Raw genomic sequence first — 21,987 nt, forward strand, 5'->3', positions numbered from 1 at the left:
ATAATAAGCAGCGCTCAGATACCTGAGGGTTCATAGTGCTATATAAATGCTAAATTATTATGCGGTCCACGTACCCCTGGGAAGGGTGCTAGGAATACAAGGAAAGCTATTTTGGTTAGCATCAGAATTTCTATTCTGACCTCAGTGCCACAAGGAAGGTGCCTGGGGCACTAGAACTGTTACAGCTCGAGGAAGTCGCAAATACATGTTGAAACTATGCGGGACAGATGACGATGACATATAATGGCACACAGTGCTGTGTATTGACCCAACAATGAAAATAACAGGTGTGACCGACGAACAGCTTTTCTCAGATGGGAAAGAAGAAGAGGGAGAAATGATGTTTCAGTTCCAGATACCATGCCCCATAAGGGTGGTAGAGAAGCTAGTACCGCAGCTGACAACTGGTGAAGAAGGAGAGTAGACATGCACAGGAGGATTTAAAGAGAGATCCAGAGAAACTGTGGGCAACCGGACCCCATGATATAGGGGTGCTAAAAGGAACAGGGGCTGTGCGAATAAAATTGAAAGAGGGAGCACCGTTACCAAGAGTGAAACAGTACCCACTGTCACTCAAAGCAGACAGAGTATATACACCACCCTTCTTGCATTATGGCAGAAGGGCATAATACAGACATCAACGTCACCATGCAACAAAGCTATATACCCTATAAGCAAATTGGGGGGGCATGGAGGTACACACAGGGTTTACGGCATTTGAAAAATGTTGTAGAGGCCAAATTCCCACTTGTGCCGAATCCTGCCACAATATTTTGCAACATCCCGACATGAAGAATGCTTTCTTTGCCATCCCCATTACACCCAGACTCTAGGTACCTGACAGCGTTCATGTATTGGGGGATTGGATCTGAACACACTAGGGTACCACAAGGGTACTGCAAATCACTAAGTATCTTTGATAGGGGATCCAAATGGATATGGGTAACTTGCAAGTGCCAAGCACAGTGATATAATACACAGATGACCTATTGGTGTGTATCAAACTGAAGATACAGATCTCAATATACCTCTTAACATTACTAGCAGACAAGAGGTACAAGGTGGACAAGTACAGGTTACAGAACTGCCTGGAAGAAGTAGTGTACATGGGACAGATAATATGCATAGAAGGGTGCAACACCATAGAGAGTAGAGATGATACACAAGACACAGTGACCCCACACAGTAATAGAGACGCAGCAGTTCCTGGGATTATGCAACTATTGCAGAGTGTGGGTGTTCGACTACTCCACCTTCACAAACCCCCTTCTTCAGGCATTCAAGGAAGTGCAGAAGGGACAAAGGGCAATAAACTGGACTTCAGAAATGAACGCAAATGTTGCTGAACTCATTGAAGCACTGGCCCATACGCCAGTGGTGGCCACCCCTAATTACAAAGAAATGTTTTATTTGTTTCGCAGTCAGACGGCTCCATGATGATGGTGGTCCTCGCGCAGAAGAAGCTGCAAGGATGCAAGCCTTTGGCCTACTACAGCGGTCTCCTAGACCCAGCGATGCAAGGACACTTCCCCAGTGAGCAAGCGCTTGCGGCTGAAGCATTTGCAATAGAAAGGGCGGTGACTATTATTCAGCACAAGCAGCGGAATAATGCGAGGGTAATCTCACTTGGGAGGCAATCTGAAATTTCCCATCCATGTAGCACACTACTGCTGCACCCATGTGTCTTTTTCTGGTTTTTGGGTCTATGATTGAGGACACGTCAATGAAGATCATATCCCCTCGCTCTAGCTCTTCTTCCTTCACTTGAATGTTTGTAGGAAACGTTTTTTTCAGACTCTGCCTATGTCACATCCACCATACATTGAGGATTAGCATGCTGGAAAAGAAGGGGGTTCAGATGAAACAACGGGTCCCCTGTACAACATGCAGAGCTACTGAATGAACTAAATGAAGCATTAAAACTGCCACCCGAGGTTGCAATAATAAAGTGCGCCGCCCTCAAGGGAACAACATGACTGACAGAGCAGTGAAAGAAGCGGCCTACTTAATTGAAGGAACTACCAGAATATGCCCAGATAGGGAAGGGGGGTGCCAATGATGCTCAGAGGGGGACAAGGGAATACTGGGTCAGAGAAAGAAGAACCCTTCAGCTCAATACCCATTGTACAGATAATTGATCTGCAGAGGGAGGCACCACAAGAAGAAAAAGATTTATGGATACAGAGGGGATGCTCGCTCTCTCCCACTGATTTGGTATGGAGGCAAAATAGCACAGGAAAACCAGTAATGTCTTGAAGATTGTTGGCTATAGCATTAGAGAATTACATTTTCCTGCCCATGTATCCAAAGAACCCATAACAGCAGACATAAATGAGGGATGGTTTGTGCCTGAAATCCATGGCCTTGTTACAGAATTTGCTGGGAATGGCGTGCAGTGTCAACAGTTTCTTACTTGTCATACATTAAAAACAATACGTGGAACATTACTGTCCAGAAGAGTCCTTCTGGCACTTGCATATTGACTATGTTGATATGCAAGAGAGATGTTCCTCCTATAGGTACATGCTTGTCGTAGTCTGTCCTTTTTCACATTGGCTTGAGGCAGGAGGCTGTACTCATAATGATGCCAAGTCGGCTGCTAAATTCTTGGTGCAGGTGGTGTTCTGAAGATGGGGAGTTTATGATGAACTAAGTTCGGACAATGGGCACCATTTTGCTAACAACCTTTTTAAAGAGATTGCCAACCTCCTGGGGATAAAGCACAGCCTTTGCACAATATACCGGCCACAAGTGAACAGAGAGCTGGAGCATTTAAACAACTTGCGCAAAAACTGGCTTTACTGCCTCCCGTTAGCACACTACGCAATACGCCTGGCGCAGATTATCATTTGACTCAGCATGAAATTCTTATTGGTAGGAGAATGCATGCATCTCTCTCCCCTGCATGCACAATTCTGGATGCTAAAACGGCAGCACAGGTTTTGGGGGAAGAATCTAAAGTAGATCTGACTGAACTCACTAAAGCACTCAAATATATGTCCCCACCCAGGTTCAACTAGCAACAAGCAGGCCTGCCAATGATACAACATCTGCAAACGCACAAGACAAGGACGCTTTTCCATAAGCAATCCCCCTCTATCCTGGTGAGGAAGTGTTTGTCTGCAACTTCGTGCGGAAGTGGCAATAACCACAAGTTACGAGTCCTCACGAGGTGGTGTATGCGACACCCACAGCAGTGAAGCTAAAAGACAGAAAAGCATGGATTCACATTTTGGACATTCGCAGAGACAACAGCGGTGTCCCCTTCGGAGAATAATAGAGGGGCTCCGGAGAATAATAGAGGGGAACAACGTGATGGGAAGTATATACTAACTTTCATTAACACTCTTTTCAGCTATAAAATTTTACAGAAGGCCGGTAGAGGAGGAGGAATAGGGTGTACGAACATTGGGGGAAATGGGAGAAGAGGTGTAAAAAATGTGCCACCAATAGGGATAGGATTGCTTTGAATTTTTCTGTTTTGAAACTTTCTCTCTGGTTTCTATTGCATAAAAAGTGCAGTGCCATGTCTAAAGAAAATGAAAAAAGCATGCACAACAAGCGAAGTATATTCACTGCAGAAATGTTTTATGAGAATTGGTGGGTGGGGGAGCAGGACACACCATCCGGGAATGTCTGGTATGAGATGAAATGTGCAGGATGCGAGAGAGCTAATGGCAGTTGCTGTGTGATCTCTCCGATCCCCACACGTTGCAGGAACACCAAAACAATTCATACCCCAAGAAGTAATAGCAAGAGAGGGGTGATGCTTAATGCACCTGTCTCTATGTAAAACCAGGGGCTTGTTTCAGGGGCAATGGTGGAGGTTAATTGGATAGGGGAAGAAGTGTACCCTGATAATTATATACAGTTTGGGAATATGTTCAAAGAAGAAGCCACAAAGCACATGATACTAGAATATGTCACGGAAGGGGCACGGAGGGGAGAGCAGTTGCTCATGGCCCACAGTATGGTATACTGCAAAAATTCCACAGGGCATGATCTCCCATGGTGCCACACCAGACCTCTGATGAGAATACAGGGTTTGGTGTTTCATGATGGAAAATGGAAATGGGGGATGCAGAGGGAAAGGTGGGATGCGAGGAAAGGGTGGTGAAGAAAATAATTGACAGTTGTCGGCAGTGTGGGATGCGCATGTACATGCTTTGACCTGGATAGACGAGAGACATCAACCAGTTCATATAAAGCCCTACACAAAAGAATGACTAAAGAGACACATGACAGGATATCAGATAGTTGGCTGAACTCATTATTCGCCTGGGTACCCGAGTGGCTGGTCGTAATATTCAAAATCACTGTCCTCATGCTCGTCTTTTTTTCTCGTCGCCTTCTGTGCAGGACAGCTGATTCTAAAAAAAAAAACTAATTGCAGCAGGAAAAAGGTCTGGTATATAATGTTGGCCATCAATGGGGCAAAGGAGGGGAGCAAACAGGAGGCCCAGCACCCTGGAAGGAATAATGGAAAAGATGAAGTAGAGGAGGTTTTTGCAGTGCCAACACCAAATGCGGAAGATTATGATGCCTTTTGGTGGCATGTTCCCTAGATCGGCAGGACTGCATGGTAATAGATTCTACCTTGGGGTATGCAGAGGAGGGAGGGGACATGGCTAGGGTAACAAGGTTATGGGTGCCCAAAACAGTGAGTAAAGAAATGAAGGGCAAAAGAGTGTCGATCGATCGGGCGGGGGGTTGTAGCCTAGGTGCTGGGGGGTTGAAGGACGTACCTACTAGCTGCGCGACTAATGGGAACAGGAGGGGGCATTCCAGGCATGGGACAGGGTATCATTGACGGCTGTAATAAAGGTGCATAGAGCTCGCACGCAGCCAGAGACGCTGTGGTTCCTGAGAGGGGTGTGGGTGCCCAAAAGGGGCCATGAGGGGCTCTGGGTATGCGGGACAGGGACATAAGGTAAATATGGGGGAGGAGCATGTGGGGTGTCGATGCGCAGTCAGGAGTTAGGGGAAAACTACAGGTAAGTAGATAATATGAGAACTTAAAATAGAAAGGCGAAACATGGCAGACCACAGAAAAACATGTACAAACGCGGTGCTAAAACAGTAAGTTGCTGGAATAGCGATGCATGTTGGCCTTTCCCAGGAGACAGCAGACACTGGGAAAGGAACCAGCTAATATCTACACAAGATCAGCGAGCTAGGCTCACGGGTGCTCGCTGAGACCATGGGGAATTTACTTCATAAGAACATGTCCAGGGAGGTGCATTCACAGCTCGAAAAGCAGTTTCAAATTGCCCATTGGCAGGTGGGCCTAGGAAGAAAGATGTGGAATGAAGGAAAGATCCACAGAGAGCCAATCAGGAGGTTAGTTTGGGTGTTCCTGAAAGGTAACAAGCATAGTAAGTCCTCAATAATGCTCCTCATTGGTCAGATGCCGTGTGAATGTCTCCATTCGCACAAGCTTAGGATGTCTCATGTTTTCTCTATGTGTGCTAACCAATGGCAGATGAATAAAGTTCCGGAGGTCAGCACGATACCGTATTACACATTATGATTAATTTATGGTGTGGTGTGGGAAGGAATGTGGCACCACAGAGGAGGTGATGGACAAGGGCGAGCTGGGACTGTTTGCTCCAATCATTTTCAACTAACATATGTCTAGCTGTAGGGGACTGACGTGGTCCCACCAATCAGCTTAGAAGGATGATCAATGATTTGAAACATTAATGTCAACTGTTTCTCACCATGCAAATAATGTATTAATGGTATAAAAGATTTGACTGCAAGGGGCAGATTTTGTCAGCTCATCATTCAGTTCTGTTCCACTGTGCGGTAATAAACAGTTACTTCTCGACTGGTGTACACTCCTCACGTGCTCGTGGAGGACCCCTGATACAGCAAAATCATCTATCGAGATTTAGATGACAGATCTTTGTAGGCTTTCAAAGCTTTTCTGCATGTTACAACTCATGACAAAGAGGCTGTCTTTGAAGACGGCACAAAGGTCTTAAACAGAGGCTGCATGAGCCTCCTCCTCTCATCAATGGCGATGTTCTTCTTGGCCTTGGATTTAGCCCTGCAAGGTCTGAAACCTTTGCAACAATTAGTTAGGTATCTCGAGTAACCACACACACTACATATTTCACCAATGGCTGAACATTCCTTATATGAGGTGATCTAGTTTTGTCTCTGCAACAAAAACATTGCACAGAAGATAAATGAGGTTCATCAGTCCTTTGCTGCTTCTTGGGATCTCCACTGGGCCTGCCACTGGCTGTGCATACAGTTGAGGGTTCTCCCTTCTTTTCAGGTTCAATTAAACAACAAAAATCCTTTGTGCACTCAATGGTTTTTGCCAGGACTATGGACTATAGCTTCCAAAGTGGGTTCAGACTCCTCCTATGGTGTGCACATGGAGCTGGTCTCTTATGACTACTTCATGAAACGGGAAGAATTTGCCAGATGCTGCTAGGGTTCTTAGGGTTGTTACAGACTCATCAATGGATTAGCTAGGCAGATGCTCCATTGAGTAAAAGCTGTAGCGTTCCATGTTGCCATTGGCTTTTGGGGAAAACTGTATGTTAATTTATCTCACAAGCTCTTTATAGGCATTGAGGACATCACTGCTCTTCAGATAGGGGGAGAGGCAAGAGGTTTCTAAAAATGTGTTATCCCTCAGACCCCAGGCAGTGCACAAAAATTGCTTTCTTCCTGGCTATAGTCAATCTATTGCCATCAATGGCTTCAAGGTAGGTGCAGAACACTTCTATATATTGCATCCATGGCATGGAAGGGTTCTAGGCTTTGGGAGGAATTTGGGCATCTGATTCAGTTGTTGTATGATTGGGAAATGGTATGATTAAATCACAAGCTGAATAACTCAAGTGAGAGGTATGCCCCTTTTCATGCATTGGTTCTCGTCGAGAGCCTCTCAAACACGCGTTTCCTTGTGTTAGGTTATATTTATATTTGTTATAATAAAACTAAATGTGTGGAGGGAAAAACGAAAAGTGAGTCATTGGGGGAAGGTAATGCCAGTGGAGACCCTTTGTTGCAGTCACAATGATGATAAAATAAAGGAATTGTTCCAAACATTCCAATGCTGAGGTGGGCTACAGTTGATGTCAAAGGTTTTGACATAAGGAGAGAGCAACATCTCTGGTTCAACTGGGGCCTTTTCTCTCCCCATCACACTCTCCACTGACGGCGTCCCTCAGGCCTCTATCCTCTCGCCGTGGTGATTCAACATCTACCTTGCCCCTCTTGCCCATTTGATCTCCGCCTTCTCTCCTCCCTTCCAGTGTTATGCAGACAATACGCAGCTCTCCTTCAAGCTTCCCTCCACTTTCTCCTCTTCTTCCTCTCATGCCTAACCGTCTGACTGCTATTCAGGCATGGTGCGCTGCCAACGATCTCTGCCTTAATGCCAGTAAGAATGAGATCCTTCTCATTGGGACCCCAGCTCCCTCCTTCCCTCCTACCCTCTGCCCGCCCTCTATGGGTCCCCTTCCCCTCAACCTCTTGTGAGGCGAAAAACCTTGGTGTCATCTTCGACTTCTCTCGAAGTCTATGAGGGAGCCCAGCTACTGTGATGGGAGCAGGTGGGGGAGCGGTGGAATTGGAGACACTAGGTGCTTCCCTAGCCAGGAATTCTTGGGATAATTAGTATGAGCAGCATGTAAGGCATTTTCCTCAAGGGGAAACCTCACTGCTTATTACTAGGAAGAGCAAGCTTGTAGGCAAATCAGAGAAGTGTGGCGTTCTCTGGACCGTGGGTCACGCTGGCCGCTTAAAGGTAAACATCGGCTAGGGAATCGTTCACAGCGAGCTGCCAATGCTGTTTGAGGGGGTGGGAGGGCGAAGCTGAGGCGATTAAAAAAAACAGAACAAAAGGAGCAGAACTGAGTTAGGGGTGTAGGATGGCAAAGGACTGCTGTCACAAATAGCAGTAAAGAGCCTTCCTGTTTCATAAAATTCTCAGCAGCTTTATGGCACTAAGGTGTGTGTACCTATGCAAGCAACACAAAGGGGCAAGATTACCAGGGGAGAGTGACACTTATCTATAGGTTGGAGGCTGGAGGTGACTAGAAAGGTGATGAAGTAGAGGTGGTTCTGTGGTGCAGCCGTGGGTTCTGGTGGAGATCTACTGCTGATGGGTCACAGAAGTTGGCTTCTTAAATGCAAAATTGAGGTGATCATTCATGGACCTTTGGTGATGTTGAAATCCTTTATTCTTCCAGTATAGATGTATCCACTTTACCAGCTCCTGCAACTGTCTTTGAAGAATGACTTTCTCTGAAGCTGACAGGGTTCTTAGAATGGAACTAGTGTTGGATGACAGAGTTCCACCTACACTGAGTGCCTATGTGATAAGTGCAGGATGAGTGGTGAAAAGTATGTGGTGCAAGGCAGATAGTGCAGTATACAACACCGAAAAAGATGAAACTATGGAAGATAAAGGTGGCCTGCTCCACAGACGGATACAATGACCACCGACTATCGTGCCTCAGGGTGTGAAGCCAGGCACAATTCAGATAATGGTTTGTACTTATTGTGAACGTTCTTGCTGATGGGCTAAGCTAAAAGGGAGAAATGGGATAGGAGGAACAGATCTGAGGAGCAAATCCAGAACAGGAGTAACTGGAGGATTAACACATTGATGCAAAGGAGCCTGCAGAGGGGCTAAAGGAATGGAATGTCCTTGAGGCAGGACCAATGCAGGTGGCTAAAACACTCTTATTAGACCCAGCAAGTATCCCTTTATAGCTGGAGAGCTCATAAATGGATGAAACAAACTGGTCTCTACAGGAGTGATGAGAGGCAGATGCAATTGGAGAAATCCCACGGTGAGCATGACGGCACTGTACAGAGGTCAGGGGGAAGGGGAGGGGTGTCAAACAAAGTCAAATAAAGTTGAAATAGTCCCGACTGCTATAGATTCGAGCAGCTCAGGCATAGGCAAATGGTGTCTTGGTCCCCCTCATGGGGCTGTACCAGATCCCACATTTGTGAAAATTTTTAACGTGCGTCACTGATGAAAAAAGGGGACATCTGATGTCCACATTTAAGGTACACCTGAACGATAACATCAGTTGTGAGCCCTAGGCTAATTGTGAGTAGCAGGCAGACGCTTCCAAGACCTACACGTGGAGAAACCCGATTTACAGAGCATAAGCTGCGGGAAGCCCCCAGAAAGAGCATAAAGATAAAAACCTTAAAAAATAAAGGGATAAACAGGAGTAAGAGGGTAAATGAAACCTGCAGGCTACAGGGCATCCAGTCCCACCAGTATCGGAGAAAAGGATTCTTGGATGGTTATTTAGGGCAGAGAATGGAGGAGTGTAGTTCGGCTGCATGTGGGCAGAACAAAATCTGTTTACACATTTTGTGAGTAGCTTAGAAATGACTGTTTGGTCCTATTCCTTTGGACCAGACATTGCACTAGAGTGGAGAAAAGACATAGGAATATCATCAATAAGCTGACTCGCAACTGTATTTGACTGCCCCATCAGTCAGCAAAATCCATGGGGGGGAGAAGATGCTTCATTTAGAAACTCTGATATTAACCAGAGTAACCCATGATAATTCATGAAGATCGGTATGGAGGAGATTTGTCCTGCCTTGTCAAGGATCAGCACTGAGTATGCAGAATCAGACCTCTATTCGTCCAAAGAAAAAGCTGGCAGCATGTCAACATACATAAATCAGACATCAAACTTAGCATCTTATATGCAAAAGAGGAGGCAGTAAGGAGGCATTCCTGAATCCTTGCAATATGCGGTCCTCTTCAGCCCTTGCTTAAGAAACTTCAGGTTACAGCAGAAGGGGGTGCAATGGAAGAGAAACCCCTCTGGATTGAACACAGCCTACCTCTTCCCAGCTATGTGTTTAACATCCCAACTTTGGGTGAGTTGACAGGCAGGATCAAAGGGTGCTACCTGGCTTTCCAGTCCGACTTTGAAACAAAGGAAGGGAGATGATGCCTTTACTGTGCCATTATAGAGCGAAAACACACCTCTCTCCTATGGCAGAGGGTGGGCTATATGACTTAAGCATGCAGTGTTATTGGGGGTTTTCCCAGAGAAGAAACATTCCACAACCTTTCAAGTCAAAAGCTTTGGCAGGGCAAAGTATAAATGAGCGAAGGGCAATAGCAAATGGTTCCAGGATGGTTTCCTTGCAGGAGGGAACAAGAGAGTCTGCCCCCTCAATCATATATCCAAATCCCACAGAAAGAATGAAACAACTTTGAAGTGGAAAGGAACATTTTGTTCTAGCTTAGAGCTCTAGAGGACAATGGTGCTTCCAGCAATGCGGTTTTATTATTGCAAAATACCTCAAAGTCTTGTCAGCCCCCCCCCCCCATCCTTCATATATAGAGTAAGAAACCACCCTCACAGGAGTTATCAGTTATGAATGGCAAGCTAAATAGCCAGGAAAGGTTTGCAGACCATGAAAAAAGGCAAACCATCAGAGGGAGATTGCCTGGGCCTGGTGAATTCTCTACCAACGCTGAAGGAATGAATGGCAAAATAGGATGATGAAACGAGGAGAAAGCTGACATTTGAGGAAGTGGAAGGAGGCAGAAGGGAGGTTCTTTGATTCAGGTGGTGGGGGGCAAGAGGGCGTGGGTTTAAATCCCAACATTCTGGCAGAAAGCTTCAAAGCAATAGAGCAGACAAGCAAAGCTAGAAATGGAAACCATTTGAAAAGGGTTGGGGAAAAAGAAAAAAAGGAGGTTGTTTGTAGACAAAGCTTGAGAGAGGGCAAGAAGCAGAAAAGATCAAAAACATTCTGAGGACAAATGTGCATCTCCAACATTACCTGGTATACCTTCGACCTCTGCCCTGTGAACCCATCCCACAGGATGACTGTGCCTTCGTAGTCACTGCTGGCCAAAAGGTTTTTATGGTAACTGCTCCAGCTGATACAGCTGCAGAAAATAAACGAAAAAAGATAATGAGCCTATCCAGTTTGGTTTGCCAACCACTACGTAGGCGTTGCTGGTAAGCTATAAGACGTTGATAAACACTTTCCTGTGCCCATATTATTGTTATGGTACCCAATGAGCAGGAGGCACCAGTCCTCGACTGTGACAAATCCAATAAAACATGGTCCCATTTAATGTACACACAGTGTTGGTAAGATACTAAACGGGAGCAACATGCACAGTTATGGCAAGGCACTGCACAACGGGCAAGTAACATACTTGGAGACAATCAAAAACTGTACATGCAAGCATTATTCATCATTATCTTCATAAATTTGAAGTACAATTTATATATTTTGTGGATGACGTTTTAAAAGAGAACATCTTTTTAAAATGTGCAAATGAACGCAAAGTTTTTCTGTTTTTGGGGAAAAGACCAGATAGCAAACAATTTACCATGTACTCCCACAAAGGTAGCATTTTCCAGTAATGTTAAGCTTCTGTGTAAAAGGTTTCAAAAATCCAAGAGAAACAGGTAAGACATGCAGCAAGGTACCAATAGCGGAGGATGGAAGTTGCTGCACTATACCGCTGTCAAAAGTCCCTATGTTTTCCATGTGCTCCAGTCTAGTTCACCAATCCTTTCCCTGATCAGGCCTCATCAAAGACATCCCCAGTGGCGCAAATCCTGAATGTCTCTCTGAGAGACCATAAGCTCCTGAGGGTTAAGGAGCCCCAAAGGACGCCGGTTTCCAGATTTATATCTTTCACAAAGCTGTTTGGGCATGAGTGGTGGATGGTAGCCCCTTTTAGATATATTGGGCTGAAACCTGCTGTACACCAGGCACACCTGTGTAAATCAGTATTGAGTCCAACACCTAGACACTGTTTCCTACAAGAAAGCGTGTGCTACAAGGCATGGCTACTGCTCACCTCAAAGCGAGTGCCACAGTTACCAGCTCAGACCCTTTTCTGAATGGGGGCTGTAGTCAAGACAGAATGGAGAGAAAGCCCTAAAAGAAGCCTGTAAAGGTTGAATGTGGCAGCCCCCACGGATTGGGTGGCCTCCGTATACTCGTATGGCTACAATCGTGTGCTTGAGAGCAGCAAGCCCTCTCAGGCCCCATATTTCTATTAATTCCAGGGGCCTGCACAATTATCTTGCAAACAAAGTGTCCTGAAGCCCACATGATCACACCAATCCAGATATATCATTGGAGAGGTTTGCTGGCTTCTGCACTTTCGCAAGATGGTGGAGCCGTGGCCGGTATTGCGAACAACTGACAACTTCTAAGGGACCAGAAAAACTGTGGAATCAGTGATCATCCCCTTTGATTCAATGGGCATAAGAGTGAAACAAGCTTTTAAGACTCTTCCACAGCCAGTAAAGCCTTGCTGCCAGAGCCATCACTCTAACAACTAAACACGGGAACCGACCATGTCTCACATTGGTAAGACTTGATTACAAACGGTCAAAGTTTGTTTACAAAAACAGCAGCGCTGTGGAAATGCTGCAGTGTCTTAAAAAGTGTACTGAAGGAAGCAACAGCTGAGTGCATTCATTCCGGAAGGGACATCCCACTCCTGTTCTAAGAGGATGTATATATGCTAATTGCTATCCAATGATTTTATTGCTGAATATTCACTGGACATATTGTTCAGTGAAGAATAGCAAGCAAAATCACTCTGCATTTTTTTTTTAAACTCTTTATTAGTGGTCACAAAGAGATACACCTTTGAGATACACGGCACCATTCCACATCGCACCTCAATTATTAAACAAGTATACATTGTTTGATTTGTTTGTACATTCAGTTTTACAGAGACTTATCATCAGAGATCGTATTACATAAATACCCTCTGAAAGGGCCCCAAATGTCTTTTGGCCGGCATGCCGCTCGTTGTGTCAAGACATATTGTTCTTCTGTTTCATTGACATATGTTAATTCACAAAGAAATTGTTCCATGTTGGGTGGACCAGTGTTTTTCCATTTTTTGTAAGATGCACTTTTTGGCCACCGCACATGAGATATTAAACAGTCTTCTATCTTTCTCGGAGCGTTTGCCAAGACCCCCAAACAAGTATTTTTGAGGAGTTAGTTCAGGGGGGACCTGCATCATAGCCACAGCATTCCAAAAGCCTGCCACAACCGGACACTCCCAATACATATGTAAGGTTCCGGCTCAGAGTGCATTGCATTTAGGGCAGGCACCGGAGCTCTCTGGTGCGAATTTTGCTATTTTAGCCGGCGTGTAATGCAGCCTGTATAGGATTTTGATTTGGAGTAGCCGTAACCCAGCATTAAGTGAAACATTCTTAGTGAGTGAGCAGTACCTGGCCCATTTCTCCTCTTCAATGGGCATCTGCAAGTCCCTTTCCCATTTTTCTCTGACTTGATTTACCGTGGGGGTGTGGGTCTGCACTGCTGAAAAAAGCTTAGAAATTCCCAGGCCATCTTTAGCAGTTACCCACTGTATACATGGGTGTGGCGGAGGCTAGTCTGGGAATAATGGCCATCTTTTCTGAAATGCAGATCTCATGCGGTAATATTGAAGTGTCTTGAGTGGCCCATCTCCCAGTGCCCTCAGCAACTCCCTCAGGGTCGCAAATTTCCCATTAATAAACATGTCACCCACTTTTATCTCACTATTTGGGTCCCAGGATTTTTGTATGCTGCTGTCGTGCATAGGTGGTATACCCGGGAAGTTCTATAAGCGTATTTCCGAGTTATAGGGTGTCTCCAGTTTCAACCTTTTGTAGATGGCCTCCCATGCCCTGACCGTGCAGCTTACTGGATTATACTCGCAGGTGTCTTTGTTTCGTGAATCAAAAATGACTGATTGTATGTTCATAGGGTGTGTGGTGTATTCATCTATCCATGTGTGGGGTGTTCTATCTGAAGCATTAGACCAGTATTTTGTAAATTGCGCTTGGGTGACATAGTAATAAAGCTCAAAGTCGGCGGCAGCTATACCCCCAAAGGAGTATGGTTCTGTCATTTTCCCACCTTATCCTCGCTGTCTTCCCATTCCAAAGAAATGTTACCACCATGGATCGGAGTCTGGCGAAAAAAGTCCTACCAGGCCATAAGGGGACGTTGACAAAGAAGTAAAGCAGCTTGTGTAAAATTTTCATCTTAAGGATGGCGACCCTACCGTTATGATGAAATTGGAAGACACCCCCACATCTGAAGTTTTGTATGTGGAGTTTGCAATGCGCTTTCGTGATTATCTGTATATAGTGGGAGTCTATCCCTGGACACAAGGATCCCTAGATATCTAATGTGCTGTTCCGACCATTTGAGTCCGTCTATTATGTCGGGGCATTTGGTGGCAGGTGTAAGCGGGAATATTTCAGATTTGGCCTTATTCACAGTATACCCAGAATAAGTTGCAAACTCTTGTATTTCCGCCATGATGGGTGCTAAGTTTATCTCAGGCTCCCAGACATATAATAACATATCGTCAGCATATAATGAAATCAACTGAATGGACCCTTTCATTTTTATCCCGCTGCCTGAATGTCTTAGTAGCACCGCAGCCGCCATCGGCTCTATGGTTAATGCGAATAACAGGGGTGAGAATTGACATCCCTGTCTAGTGCCCCTCCTCAACAGGACCAATTCGGAGATGGATCTATTAGTTAACACCCGTGCACCGGGATCAGTGTATAGTAATTTTACGTATCTAATAAAATTGGGGCCCACCCCAAATGCCTCCAGTACAGCCAGGAGATATATCCCATGAGACCGAATCAAAGGTTTTTTCGGCGTCGATGGATATTGCCACCGCGCTTCTGCCCGGGTCTATTTTTGCCATTATGCCAAAGAGCCTGTGGAGGTTCAGGGCCTTGTGGGGATAACCCGTTTTGGTCTGGATGGACAAGTGTAGGTACTACTGTTAGAAGTCGATTGGCCAGTACTTTTGAAATAATTTGGCGTCAGTACTTATAAGGGACAGGGGCCTATAGGACAAAACATCCTGTGGTGGTCACCGAGGCTTAGGAAGCACAGTTATCATAGCCTCCCTCATAGTTGGGGGCAATACACTACTCTCGAGGGATTCCTCCCATACCTGCATTAATATAGGAACGAGTTCCTCGCAGAACTCTTTATACAATTCGGCTCCCAACCCGTCTGACCCTGGTGCCTTGGCTGATGACAGAGCTTTGATTGCTTCCGTCATTTCCTCCACCGTTACCGGTTGATCCATTGCCAAGCGACCCTCATCATGGAGTTTTGGAAGGGAGAGAGTCGCAAGATATGCCTTAATTTCTCCATGCGATTTCTTATCATTATTTGCGTATCATTTTTTATAGAATTTACAAAATTCCCCGTTAATATCCTCTTCCTTCAGGAGAACCTCCCCTTGCTCAGTTTGAATGCTAGTGATCTGATTAGGTGGTTTATCGTGTTCGAGTAGGTTGGACAGTGTTCTACCAGCTTTGTTACCCTCCCCGTATCTACGCGCCCGTGAAGGGGCTGCCACATAGTGCACTTCTCTGATGGCCAGCTTATCAAATTCCTGGAGATGTGTGTGTATGTCAGCTAATATTTCTCTGTCCTGTGTACGGGTGTAGGTCTCTTCCAATGTATCCAATTTGTTTTCAATGTCCATTAGCTCAGCCTGCACACCCTTCAGCATACCAACGGACTTGGACATCAGGACTCCTCTGACCCAGACCTTAAAGGATTCCCACACTGTGGAGTATGTACCAACCGATCCTACATTGTTGGTGAAAAACTCTGCTTTTTCGACATGTAGTGATTCCACCACCCCGGGGTCCCCGGCATACCACTCGGCATTCTCCACCTCCTTACAGGACAGGGGCCACCCCAGAGCATTAGCTCCAACGATACTGGGGAGTGATCCGATAGTGTACGGGGCTGGATTTCACACGTTTTCATTGCAGCAGTCATAACCGAAGAGACAAACCAATAGTCAATTCTAGACCCTGAGTCGTGAACTGAGGAGTAGTATGTGTATCTCCTGCTACGAGGGTATATTTCCCGCAGGAATCTACCAGCGAAAGCTGTGGAAGAATGGGTCAGAGCTGTCTTGTTCGGAGCTCTGATAGTTTTCGTGGACCTATCCAGTGCGGGATCTAGAGCCACATTGAAGTCACCACCACAAATTACATTGGGCACATCAAGTGAGGCAATCATCTGGTATATATTCATGTAGAAAGCAGGGTCATCTATGTTGGGCCTATATGTGTTAATCAGTAGCAGTTGCTGGCCCGCGACCCTCCCCCACACCATAACATATCGATCCAACTGATCCACCTTGTGACCCTCCAACCTGAATCCCAAACTTGGATGAATAAGAGTAATAACCCCTCTGGATTGGGAGGAGTAGTCAGTATGGAACCTTAAATTCCCCCACTAGGGCAGTATATGCATGTTGTTCACTCCCATTGTATGCGTTTCTTGTAGCATTAGGATATGGGGGCCATGCCTGGTGACGTAATTACCAATATTCTTGACTTTCATCTGGTTATTTAATCCCTGTACATTCCATGTCAACAGTTTTATCCTCAACCCGTCACCCGTGCATTATAGGGAGATATTATGACATTGGGCCTCATTACGAGTCTGGCGGTAACCGAGGTGGTAAAACTGCCTGGTTATCGCTGGACTCGTATTACCATTCCGCCTCTGTGATTCCCGGAATTACCGGGGCATTACAACCCCGGTTTCCCGGGAATCACGGAGGCGGAATGGTGTTAATCATGCATCTCGTAATGCTGCCGGTGTTTCCTCGTCCGCCTGCAGGCGGGCGGTGTTAAACCCGCCAGGTCAGACCTGGCGGGAACATCACCTCCCGCCTGCAGGAGTTGTGATCGCCCGGCATGGAAACAACGGTGGCGGCGGGTTTACCGCCACCGTTGTTTCCATACCGGGCGATTTGTAATGAGGCTCATTGTCTCATCTAGCAGGGTTATGATATTTGTGCGACCCGGCCAGCGCCAGTCTCAGTGCAACCACATTTTTAATATTCAACAAACAAGTAACCTCCATCAACCTTCCTTCTGGACATAACGCCTTCCAGTGGCAACAAACCCCTCCATTGTTCCATAATAAGTCCATTTCAAAACAAACATAAGTTCTGCTCCCTCCCACCCTCATCGTCACCCCCAACTTGACGATGTTCCCATCTGAACTCGTGGAGTATTCCAGGGGTAGCCATGTTGCTCCACATGGCCAACGACTTGGTTCCAGCACTCCGCTTGAACAGATTGCGTGGGGCCGCCTTGGCCTTCAAGTTGTCGAGGTTGCAGCCTCAGTGATACGGTAGCTGTAGCATAAATTCATCAATTAAGCGTCTCTTAATCCACCGGCCAGGGCCTGTTCTGCACCGGTCCGCCCCCTCTGGGAGGCAGGGGTATGGAGGTTTCGATATATCGCATGGTTTCGTACAGAGACTCGAAAAAGTGCGCCCTTCCTGCATGTTGGATGCTCATCTTGGCTGGGAACATCAAGGCATATGGGATTTGGCGTTCTTTCAGGAGTCTCTTGACTGGCTCATAGGATCTTCTGCTCACCTGAACCCCGGCAGAAAAGTCCGGGTATATATGGATCTGGTTTTCTTCATATTGGAGTGTTCCAGCCTCCCTCGCCATTCGCAGGATTGCGTCTCTGTCCCTGTAATTAAGTCTTGCGATTATCGTGCGTGGCGATGCGCCTGGTTTGGAAGCGGGGGCCAATGTACGATGTGCTCTCTCTACTAGGAAATGTTCGGAGAATGCCTCTAGCCCAAATAAGGATTTAAGTAGTATTTCAAGTTGCTTTTCCATTTGGCCTTTTCCAAATGATTCCGACACGCCCACTACTCGGATGTTATTTCGCCTCGATCTAGATTCGAGGTCCTCGCATTTATTCTGTAGTTTGGACATAGTGTCTTTAAATCTGGGTTATGTCCCGGCTGTGTTGTGCAATGGTGTCTTCATTAGTGCTTATTCTATTTTCGGTTGCCGTGACACATGCGCTCTCTTTCTCCACTCTAGCCTTGAGGGAGCCAATAGTGGATACTATATCATCCAGCTTCATGTTCACTGCACGAAATCCATTTTGCACTTTTGTTGTCAGCCTGTCTTCTTGATCTCCAATTTCTGAATCTAAGGCCTCATTGGTGCTAGTGTGGACGTCCGCAGTAGTAGTTTGATTTTGACTGCCAGTATTAGCATCCATTGGGCCTTTCTTCTTGTTGCTAGGAGTCTTGGCCCCTTTCCCCACTTTGTGTGGTTCGCCCATAATCTTGTTGTGCTATTTTCTGTTTTGTTGCCCTCAATGGTCTGTTGTTGGGCTAGTCACACTCCTGTGCCCTTTCACTTCTGTTCCTTGTATGATGTTTCTGTGAGGGGACTAGGACAAGGCTCTGAGGCTGGGAGCCCGTCCACCACGAGTGGACTGTTTCCTCATGTTTTTTGTTGTTGGATTACGGAGTTTGTACTAGTTTGTAGTGCTTTCATCTTTTAAGAGCCTTCAGCCCCACTGTCTGCCAGTTAATTAGTATGAGTACTGCGCTCTCCTGCCGGCCCGCCTATCAGGGTGGTATGCCCTTAAATGTTATGGAGCATCTGGGGGACCATCACCAGTGTGCAATTTAAAGAATCTCGCACTTCTGCATTGTTGTGCGTTTTAACGCGTGTGATGGTCGTGTTTGCATACAGTGCTGCGTTATTTTATCCGGATGGTCACAGTGGCCTGTACAGGGCCGCACATGACGAGGGCCTCTTGGGCCTATTCTGTCAGTTCTTATGTCCTTCTAGAGGCCGGCCTTCCAGCCTGCGGGGGATGGGGGTCGAGACACCTGGAGCAGCGTGCATTCAGCAGGGCGACCCGCACCCGTGTTGCACGCCTACAACAGTGGGACCGTTGGCCTGTACCGGAAGAGCCACTCAACGGTGGGGGGGCCCGCCGGCTCCTGCCGGTCAAATCGTATTTATGCGGCCCCGTTCCCCATCCGCCACACCTCCGACCCCCTTACTTGGTTCCGAGGCGTCTGCTGTGATCTCTCCAGGCCTCTGCTCACTGCAGCATTGTGGCGCTGCTGCACAACCTTCTCCGCAGTGCACAGCAGGATATGGGGGCGGCCTTGGGGCTCAGGAGCTGGGAAGCACCGCGCGCCCAGGTCCTATCGGGAGGTTTGCCGGTCCATCTCCACGCTGCTCACCCTCTCCGCATCCGCGCCCCAGCCGCGTGTTGAGGATTCAGGCTGAGCGTGGGTTACAGGCACAGGCTCCGCCCCTCAGCGGCCTTGCACCCCTCTGCATCCACGGCTTTGGGCTGGCCTCCTTCAGTACTCCCTGCCGGATCGCGCCTTCAGCGTGGGTCGGCTGCGGGGTCGTACAGCCGTAGCTTCGGCACTTTTGATCGTAGCTTGCCAGAAATGTCAGGGAATACCCACGGATGTTTGGGCTATCCGTACCTCTATTTTTAGCGCATCAGGGAGCCCCAAAGAGGATATTTAGGCGCAGGATTTCTCAGTGGAGCAGGAGCTCAGAAAACAGACGGCCATTTCTATAGTGCGCAACAGCGCCCCACTCGGCATTTTTATTTTAAAAAGATGGCTTTTTGGGGAAAGGATATTTTGTTTGGGAGATATAACGTTGGGGGCTAAGAATGGTAAAAAGGTAGAAAAAGCAGAAAAACCCAGTAGGAAAATAACGCACGGTAAAAACACATAGGACCGGTTATGGAACACATTAATTTGCAAAAGGTGTAGTGTGCTTTCGTGAATTTGAGATTGCATGCGATTTCACTGATCTTACAGACGCAATGGTCAGACATGCTGGTAAGTCCACAATACGGGTTTCAAAACACAAGGAAGACTTATACATGCCCAAGGATCGAAATTAAGCAGCTCCTGGGTATTCGGCATTAAAGTGATCAGGAGCCGCCACTGGGAAACCAGGAGAGAGTACATAGCGTTCTGCAAATCTAACTTCACCTTAAGTTGCAAATAATTTTGTTTGTTTGGCCCACTCATGCTTAAAATGTCATATACATTTGTCCTAATGCTTATTTATAGATTGTCCCAAATGAGTTAAATCACATAGGTGTGTTTGTTTGACATCATTTGGCCTCGAGTGCCAAAAGTAGATCCTGGTAGCTATTAGTGCCAAGCAACCAGACTCTGAAAGGAACAGGGAGTGCGCAGAATATGACCATTTCCGTCGCTTTGTGAAGATATGTTGGTATAAACACAGAGCAGGAACACTAGAAAAAAAGTTGACGGAGGAAGTGAACGTGAAAACGTATTTGTGGCCCTATTAGCTGCTGACAGTGGAAAGGCGACAGGGACCTAAACCACACTGTGTGGTTAGAATCAACAGAGATGAATTCAGGCTGACGGCAGGCTCTTGCTCAGATCTCACTTCGTCCCCCTTGGATAAATACATGGCAAAAATAGGTCAAGAGAAAGTTCCTGTAAAGAAAGTGAAATTCAAACCCGGTGTTTTACGGCGGCTTGTGTAGACCCGTCTGCCTACAACACAGTCATCGCGTTCAAGGTCGCACAGAATCTGGAAAAGTGTGGTTGGCAATGAACAAACAGGCCTTCTAGGTTTAGCAGTCACAAACATTGAAAACTGAAAATGAAGTCAGACCCCAGCAGCAGAGAACACGTTTTTGTTGTTGCAAACAAACACACTGGATCAATAAAAAGTTCCGTTCTTACAGGGAGTTTGGGTTGTGTAAAGAAATGTGTTCACAAAATAGAAATAAGCATTGCCGCAGTACTAGTCAAACACAAAGTCAGGCCAGTGAACACAACAGACGGGCAAGCTCTTGGACTTGTTACAAGACCTGCGGAAAGAAGGGACCATACAACCAGTTGAAGCAAATGAATAATTGAGCCCAGTGGCCCTGTTAAAGAAGGCAAACAACAACATTTGGCTTTGTGCCGTTCTCCACAGCCTTGTTCAGAGAAATCGACAGCAACCCTCTTCCCAGTGTCTGTGCTAGTAGAGATGCAGACCAACAGCAGTGTCTTCACAAAACCCAACATGCAGCAAGACTACCATTTGGGAAAGACCAGCATAGCCACAATAAAGCACTGAAGACTGATTGCAGGGCGAAGTTGACTTGATGGAATGGTGAAAACATAAGACTGGGTTAACATTGTCGCTAATGAAAGAAGCTGGCCCAAGTTACACAAAAGTTACACAAATTCAAAACAATTACCAATGTGCCCTCTCCCAACTTGAAGTAAGAAGTGAAATCATTCTGTGATCTTTTAGAGCACTACGCAAAGTGTGTTCTATATATCTATGAGAACACTGAGCCCATCACCAGTTTTTGAAGAAAGGCTCGAATTCAGGTGTTCACAAAAGCAAGGAACTACATTTGCAGAAGTACAGTTTTATTGAGAACACTATGTTCCAGATAATTCGGCCCCAAATTAGGCACGTACATCATGATGGACACAAGCGGGTATGGGTAAGGATAGATTGAACAGAACATGCAGTTGCCTTTACCTTGAAGACTTTCTCTGCACCAGAAACTGACTATTTCGGGCTGGAACAAGAAATGTTAGCCTGTGTCTGGATAATGTCTTACTTCAGAACGTAGTTTTGGGGACACAGACTGTTTGCTGACCAACCATCACTAGTACACATACTGAGCCTGAGCTGGAGCATGCAATCCACGCCGAGACAAGAAGCTAATTTACAATATACATTCACAGTTGACCCTGTTCTGCGGTGGGGGAATAGTCAAGATGGCAGTATGTAAGTAACATCTGCACTGCAGCGAGAGAGAGTGTCCACAGCGTTCTTGTAGTTGAATGGGAGGGGCCCTTCCTGGACGAGAAAGTCAATGAAGTGGCAGATAAACGGAGATAAAGAGTGTCCATTGACACAATGGACTTTGGACACCCTGAAGAATCAGACACAATGAGGTTGAAGGCTGGCCTGATAAGATACCTCCTGCACGTGCAGCAACCTTAGAGGCAAATAACCTCAGAACTCTGTGACCGAAAATATGATTTTCAAGTGTTAAAGCCTTCTCTGCTTCGAGAGAAGCCTGTCATTTCCAAGGCACATGAAGTACACTTAGGAATCACACTTACAAAAGATA

At 46.3% G+C, this 21,987-nt stretch overlaps 1 protein-coding gene across 1 annotated transcript in view; it reads right to left on the reverse strand.

The window, feature by feature from the left end:
- Positions 1-21,987, reverse strand: part of COP1 (COP1 E3 ubiquitin ligase) — a 1,876,694-nt gene that overhangs the window by 987,686 nt on the left and 867,021 nt on the right. The window contains exon 13 of the mRNA XM_069641145.1: positions 10,801-10,909. Within this exon, the coding sequence (XP_069497246.1) occupies positions 10,801-10,909 (109 nt within the window). The remainder of the gene's footprint in view (positions 1-10,800; positions 10,910-21,987) is intronic.

This window comes from Ambystoma mexicanum, chromosome 1q (assembly GCF_040938575.1).
Source record: "Ambystoma mexicanum isolate Mex_15411 chromosome 1q, UKY_AmexF1_1, whole genome shotgun sequence".
NCBI lineage: Eukaryota > Metazoa > Chordata > Amphibia > Caudata > Ambystomatidae > Ambystoma > Ambystoma mexicanum.